General features: G+C 36.0%; 1 protein-coding gene across 1 annotated transcript; it reads left to right on the plus strand.

Annotated features, from left to right (window-relative positions):
• LOC18773287 (protein phosphatase 1 regulatory subunit 7) lies at window positions 442-6,591 on the plus strand. The gene is made up of 10 exons (XM_020566867.1): window positions 442-754; window positions 858-929; window positions 1,004-1,096; window positions 3,419-3,500; window positions 4,523-4,579; window positions 4,719-4,783; window positions 4,872-4,967; window positions 5,256-5,342; window positions 5,433-5,513; window positions 5,611-6,591. The coding sequence occupies exons 1-10, from the start codon at window positions 656-658 to the stop codon at window positions 6,358-6,360; spliced, it is 1,482 nt and encodes a 493-aa protein (XP_020422456.1). The 5' UTR covers window positions 442-655; the 3' UTR covers window positions 6,361-6,591.

The raw sequence follows: 7,576 nt of genomic DNA on the forward strand, positions 1-7,576 counted from the left end.
CCCCCTCCTAACTTTTTCCTTATAATCCCCATTAAATGGAAAAAAAATCAACTCTATCTCCATTTTTTACTTCAACATACTTTGAATCTTGTAGCTATTTAATTCAACAGTCTTGATCTCTTGAACTACAAGGGTCCAAGAGATTTGTGGTCACTCACCGTTGGATGTAAATTCAACGGTTCACTCACTCTTGCACTCCTTTTAAGAAACTTTTTTGAACCATTGGATTAATATTCAACGGTAGGTGACCACAATTTCTTGAACTCCCGTGGTCCAAAAGATCGGGACTGTTAATTCAATCCCTGACTCCAAATGTGGACTTCAGGCTAGAGCATAGGGTAGTAAGCAAGTTTGAGGCTCTGTAAGAAATTGGCATTTTCATCCTTGCAAATGTTTCCAAAGCAATAAATAAATAATAATAAAAAGAAGACAGAGACAATAGAGGGCCCAAGGAGAGAGCGGTCGAAAGCCCAGAACAAAATTGCAAGGACAAAAGTCATCATCACCCCAGTATTCCAAAACCCTAAACGCAGCTAACGCAAGCGATCCTCATTGAGCTCGAAACCGAAATGTATTCTGCAGCATGAAGTTGCTTGCATTGCAAAAGCAAAAGCAAAGCTAGAGTTTCAGCGAAAGCACAGCACAAGGCAGAATCATGAACCGTCTGAGTTTGGAGCAGGTGCTCAAGGACAACAACACTCGCGACCCCAACTCCATTTCAAGTCTCAAGCTCAATCACAAGGCTCTTTCGGATGTACGATGTCGTTTTTCTGCTCTCCCCCTATCCTTTTTTCTGTTTTTTGGTTTATTATACAACTTCCTTTATAGATAATATTGATGTGTGTGTAAATGTGTAGGTGTCGTGCTTGAGCGAGTTCAAGAACTTGGAGAGGCTCGACCTCAGCTTCAACAATCTCACTTCTCTTGAGGTACTTGTCAAGTTGTCATCTTTCATTTGTGTCTGTGATTTTTGTGGAGCTAAATTTGTGTGCTTGAAAATCAGGGGTTAAAGTCATGTGTCAATTTAAAATGGCTGTCAGTTGCAAACAATAAACTGCAAAGCCTCAAAGGTATTGAAGGACTTTCTAAGCTCACTGTAAGTACCGACCATTTCCCACAATTTTCTTTTGTTGCTTTTTATATCGGTGTTCGAAGCTGTTCATATTTTGAAGATACCCTTTTAGCTACTTGCATTTTTGGATATGAACAACATTTGGATGTGGAAGTTTGTGTAGGGTAGTGCATCATGTAGTCTGGACTTGTTTCTAAAGCTCATTTAGTGGTAATTTTGAATTTTGAATTCTTGGTCAGTTGTTATTTTTTATGCTACAGTACTCTTGTTATACCGTAAATTTGATAACCAATGGTTTATGGTGTTCAATTTTTCTTTTGCAGTTAGGATTTCTAACATAATTAGCTTCCTCCTGATGCACCTGGTTATGCTTTCTGAGCAACTTGTTCTCTAAACAACAGAGGGCAAGAAATCATGGCTACTGAGTGAGCCAGTGATGGATTTTCCCAGAACAATTAATTCAGATATATTAAGTTCTTATTTAAATTACATGCCATTTTGCATGTATAAGAGTAAGAGCTTATACCCAGAGTCCTAGCTCACATGGGTTTTTCATTCAAAATTATATCTGGTAGTGGTTGGTATAATTGTTATCATGCTTGATATGTTTTTGAATGGAAGGCCCATGTGTGCTCCGACCATGGAAATCTTTTAAGAAGAAAAATGTTGACATTAGGAAAATTGTATAATATTATGGTTATATATCAAAGATGATATGAAAAATATATAATATAGAATAATACGTCAAACTCTATCCCAAGAAGCCATATTTTGTGGCTTTGATTGGTTTAAGTTGACAAATTAATATGCAGGAAATCAGTGGATCAAGTGAATATTTTTAATATATATATACACAGAGAGTTTCTATTGAGGGATCCCTCAAAGTAGCTTATTTGAGGGACACCTTTGTAAGGCCCACTCCATATTGTATTTCACTAATCCAAACCGTCTATGTTTTAGATAATCATTCAAAGATCATCTCTACAAAAAATCACTTGAATTCGATATCATTTGACTACTAAATTGTGTTATTGAAATTTTAGTACTTTCTTCAAGCACCGCGTTCATTGATTTTGTAGGATTCAATTGGATGTTGAAACGGTTTCGGATTTGTCTAAATTTTTGCTAGGATGATCTATGAATGTAGACTTAAAAATAGATGGTTTGGATCGTTGGAAAAAAATTCGTAGGTTACCCTAATGGGCGTCCCTCAATGGAAGGGGATTGATATATATATAAAGATTCTAGTTGAGAGTGAAGTGAAATTTTCAAATAGTAAGAACTATGGGGTTTGTTTTCCCCTGTTAGTTTGGGAGGCGTTGGTGCTGTTTCTTTTTGTTTTTGTGTTGTTTGGTTGGCTTGTGGATGCATTATCCACTTCTGTGTTTTTGCCTTTGCTTCAAAAAATAGTAAGAACTATGGACACTACAATCCTTGTGGCTGTGACTATTGAAAATTTACAATTATATTAAATATTTAGATTTTGTACTTCCTTAAGAACGATTAATCATAATTGGGGAATACAACTACATATTCCGTTTTCTTCAGATTAGATGATTTTGAGACCCATCTTCACTCTGTGTTTTACAAATATATTGAAAACATAATCTTTAGTGGAATTTCTTTCCAATGTGTTCTACCTGAATTGTATTCTCCCTGCTATCCTTGTTGGCATGATGAAAATTCCTTTCAAATTTGTCCTGAAAGGAATTGTGCTAGGACTTAGTTCCCTTTTAATGTGGTGGTCGCCAAAAGTTTCATAAATCCTAGGCCTGCCTGTCAGCTACTTTTCTCCATAAGTAGGAGGGTCATCTCGAGATGAGTAATTGAGTTAACAAACGAAACCTTAAACAGAGAGTGAATAAATATGAAATAATTATACTAAACAAAGAAATTTGGGACTAGATTGAACAAGGTAAAAGAAAAACATTTATATCAGTTGCAAGGATTGAAACTAACCTGACGGTGTGTTTTGAAATCATTGTTAGGACTTACGAGAGGAGGGATAATAGGAGAAAAGTCGAGGAATAAATCTCTAGTTTTCCCCTGCTTATTTCTTCTCTAGGGACAAACTCTCAGCTTCTCCAAATATTCCACCTTTGAGAGAAGTAAAAGGTATGCCCTAAGAGAAATTGCTGCTTTTTGCTTTCTTGTTTCTCCACTTCCTAGAAACAATTTTTTAGACAGCTTACAACCAATAGTGCTGATAGTTTATTTTTAGACATTTGTTTATTTAAGTTCATTCTGTTTAATTAATTTGCTATAGATAGGCCAAGTCAAGATAATTCTATACTCAATAAATCCAATTTGGGTTCTAGAGTCACTTTGTTCAATCTTTGTAATCAGGTGTTAAATGCAGGCAAGAATAAGCTCAAGGTAATGGATGAGGTCATGTCTATTGTTAGCTTACGTGCAGTGATATTGAACGGTGAGTTTTTTTTGTCTTTTTTTGTTTTAAATATTATGAGAATATCATTTAAGCTCTTCTTCAAATACCGTCTTTTTATTCTTTCTTTTTTTGTTGTTTGTGAAAACAAGATCAAAATGAAAAGACCTAGACAAATGGGTAACCAAGCAAACTAAAATGGACACCGACAAAAATGAGACTAGTAGTATTACTGACACCATAATAGAATGTTCTTTTAATAGCACACTTTGTCATATTATGGTGGTAGGACATATTATAGGACTCTAAGCACATTTTCTAGCAATTATGAGAGCAAGAAAGCAATGGCTCCAGATCCTAGAAACCTTTATGATGTAAGAAAGGAAATAGCCAAAATCGTGATATCCTATAGTGAATAGTTTTATGGGAGGATAAGTATTTGCCACACCCAGTATGGTATTTTAATATAGGTAGTAATTGTGCTAACTGTTCGTTGCCGATCATGGGAATTCTCCACTGTGGGTATGTATGAAGAGATTCCAAAAGTAGGTCACTTATCCTTGATTCTAGAAAATGTTATGAGGTGTTCACATTCTCGAGGCTGCAGTATTTGTTCTAACACAATTAGTCGTTCATTTCCTGTAATTAATTCCTCCAAGTGTTCCTACTTTGTGAATAAAGAAAAAGTTCTAGTTGCATAGTGCTAATTTATCTGAAATTTTGAATTTCATCGTACTTTGAATTTCGGTACTATATCTATGCCTATATCACGGATAAATGTCTCTTTTGGCCCAAAGTTGGTTTGTAGAATGAAATTCATAATTCCAAAACATACCAACCATTATAAAAAAACATGTTTCCCATTTGGGTTAGAGCACCTACTGATCCCAAAAAATAAAGAATGTTTGTGCTCAACTTGACAAGCAAGGATTAGAAACTTTGCCTTACTTTAGGGGGCTAATATTTATTTATTGCTCATATTTTTGCGAACACAAAAGAGATTCTCTCTCTCCCTCGTTCTCTCTATCTCTACTGTTTCTCATATTATCTTCTGGGTTGTGTAGATAATGAGATTGCTTCAGTTTGCAGACTTGAACCTCTGAGAGACTTGAACACTCTTGGTATGAGTTCTAGTTCATGATTCATATTATCAAGGAAAAATGACAAAAAAAAATCATTTTTCATGACTGATACAAAACAATAGAGTTCTGACTCGAGGAACACGAATTGTGCTCTCTTACTTTTGAAATTTTTCTGTAGTTCTTTCTAGAAATCCGATCCGTGACATTGGTGATTCTCTGATGAAGGTGAAATCTATCACAAAGGTAAACAGTTTTCAGGTTGTTGATTGTCCTTGGTGGTAATATCATTTACATTCAGCTAAAGCCCTTGGAATATGTTTCTTGGTTCCAGCTTTCTCTCTCCCACTGCCAACTCCAAACTATACACTCTTCACTCAAGTCCTGTATTGAACTGAAAGAGCTCCGTCTTGCTCATAACGATATTAAGGTTTGTTTACTGTTGATTGGTTTAAAAAACCTTTTGGAAAGTATGCTTTCTCTATGTAAACTTTTTAAGAAACTGTTTTATTGCAATTATCTTTTTTTCCCTGCTCAGTTATAGTAACTGTTCTTTTCAAGTTATGCAGTCATCTCATATTTATTTCGTCCCTTTAATGTTGACAATAAATTTTGTTCATCAAGTAGGTAGTTTTGTTATGTGTGTGTTGTCAGGGTTTGCTCATTAGGTTGCTCTCTCTATCTCATTCACTCATCCACTATCTGTGTGCATGCTCAGGGTCTCCCAGCCGAGTTGGCTCTTAATAAGAAACTCCAGAATCTGGACTTGGGGAATAATGTGATCACAAGATGGTCCGATCTGAAGGTAAGATGCAAGGAGCAGAAACTTTTGTCTCTCTATTTTTCTTTCTTTGTGAAAAAATGTTCCCTGAATCTTGGTTACATTCTGAAATAGGTACTCAATTCATTGGTCAATCTGAAAAATCTCAATCTGCAAGGGAACCCTATTGTTGAAAAAGATAAATTAGCAAAGAAGGTATTGGTTACTGTCCTAGCCTTTTTCCTGTTGGATCTCTATCTCGACTCCAGTTTTCCCCTTGTTAAAAATTCTTATAGAAACAATGTTACTGTAGATTAAAAGAATATTGCCGAACCTGCACGTATTCAATGCAAGACCAATAGATAAATACACCAAGAATGAAAAGGGTGCTGGAGTTGATGAAGTTGATGATTCTTCACTTAATGCTGCTAACAAGCAAGAAAGTCAAACAGAAAAACGAAAAGATAGAGACTTCAAACATCTTATGATGGCTGGAACAAAGGGTGGTATTGGTAAGCTTGAAAACTCTAGTGATTCTGATACGAAGAAATTGAAACTGAAAAAGCAGAAACCAGATGACAATGTCTCAAACCACGAAGTTTTGGTCCAGGGGGATGAAAAAAGTGATCATGTCAAGAAAAAGAGCTACAAACATCAGGTGTTAAATGAAAATGATCCTAGTAATCTTCAAAAAGCTGGGGATTTGGAGAAGGAATCACAGAAAAAGAAGCAGAAAAAGAATCCACTCCATACCGAAGATAATACCAAGGTTGGGAAAAAACTAGAGAAAGCAAAGGTGAAACAAGAAGGTGAACTTGATGTTATTGATGATGCAGACACACCGTTTTTGGAGCTTTTTTCTTTTAACATGGGAGATGCTGAGGTTGGTGGTGAAAACAAAGTTAATGACAAGGTCAGTGAAGAGGTGAATTTGTTGGGTGGCTTAGTAACCTTCCCTTCTAAGAGGAAAAAAGCTAAAAACCGCGGCACTGGTTATACACTACAGCCATTGCCTTTGGATGAAATTGGAACAGGCGGACCATCAACATGGGGTGATGACTAACGTTGTGAAGGCAGATGTTTTGAGCCGATGAAATTGTATTGAGGTAGCTTTCAGATTATACCTCCTCTTCTAGTCTTCAAGTTTGGCTAAAATCGTGCAACACTAGTTGTAGATGTACTTGCTATGTCTAAAAATTTGGGTCAGGACACTTGAATCAAAGCAGTAAAGAAACGTTTTGGTTGACTTTTTTACTTATCTTTTTCTAATGGAAATTTTGACTATTTACTTGAATTCCTTTTTGTGAAGTATGATTTTTCCCACTTTAAAGATGCAAACAAAATGGCCGAAAATGAAATATTGGCTTGGCTGCTATATTTTGGCTTCGTGGTTGGGGATTCATGGTTTAAATGTTTAGTACTCATTGTGATCAAGGAGGGTTTTGGACTGCAGAGGTATGTTGAACTTCATGCTCAACAATTGTGGTAAAACCAACCAAGATATACTATTATGATATTATCCCATCAAGTGCATAATGGAAATTTACTTAAATCGTTCAATTCAGGCCCAGTTTTAGCTTTTATTAGAAATATGACTTGCATGCACGAGTGAATGTTCTTTATGCGCTTGAGTTGCAAGTCCTTAAATGAAAGTGTTACCAAACAGGAATTGGTTATCAAAGTAAATCATTGCATTGCCTCCAAAAGCACTTAAAAACAAGCTATATAAAATTATGAGCAAATTGGTTTTAGTGGGGAGCAAGTATGTTCTGCCAACTTTACCATTTGCAGTCTACGAGGGTTTTAGTGGAAGAGTTTCTCCAACACCACACAAGGACATTGTTCTGGGATAACCGACAACTCTTGGCAACATTCTCCATATACTATCATACAAGACCTCAAATTGTCGCATAGCACCAGGAGAAATATCTCGCACTGGTGGATTTGCTGCAAATGGAAATCCACCATCAAAACCAATTGTGGTCATGGCAGCCTCGTAAGGACAAATACTTATAATGAGAAAAATGAAAAAAAGAACTTGGGTTTTGAAGCTTGTTAGTGAGGCTGTAAGCTTTGCCATTGTATTTGGATCTTAAATTTTGTGGGTGAAATTTTGGGAGGGGTGATGGGGTGTTTTATAGCCTATGTTGTGCATGTGGTGTAAGCGTAATTAGCTTATAAAAGTTGGAGAATCAATTTGCTAATTAGGTCAACTATTACAACCATGGCTTGGTCTTTTAGAAGCTCGTTGACACTACTAAATAATGCAGAAAATAAAT

The sequence above is a fragment of the Prunus persica genome, chromosome G6, assembly GCF_000346465.2.
Source record: "Prunus persica cultivar Lovell chromosome G6, Prunus_persica_NCBIv2, whole genome shotgun sequence".
Taxonomy (NCBI): Eukaryota; Viridiplantae; Streptophyta; class Magnoliopsida; order Rosales; family Rosaceae; genus Prunus; species Prunus persica.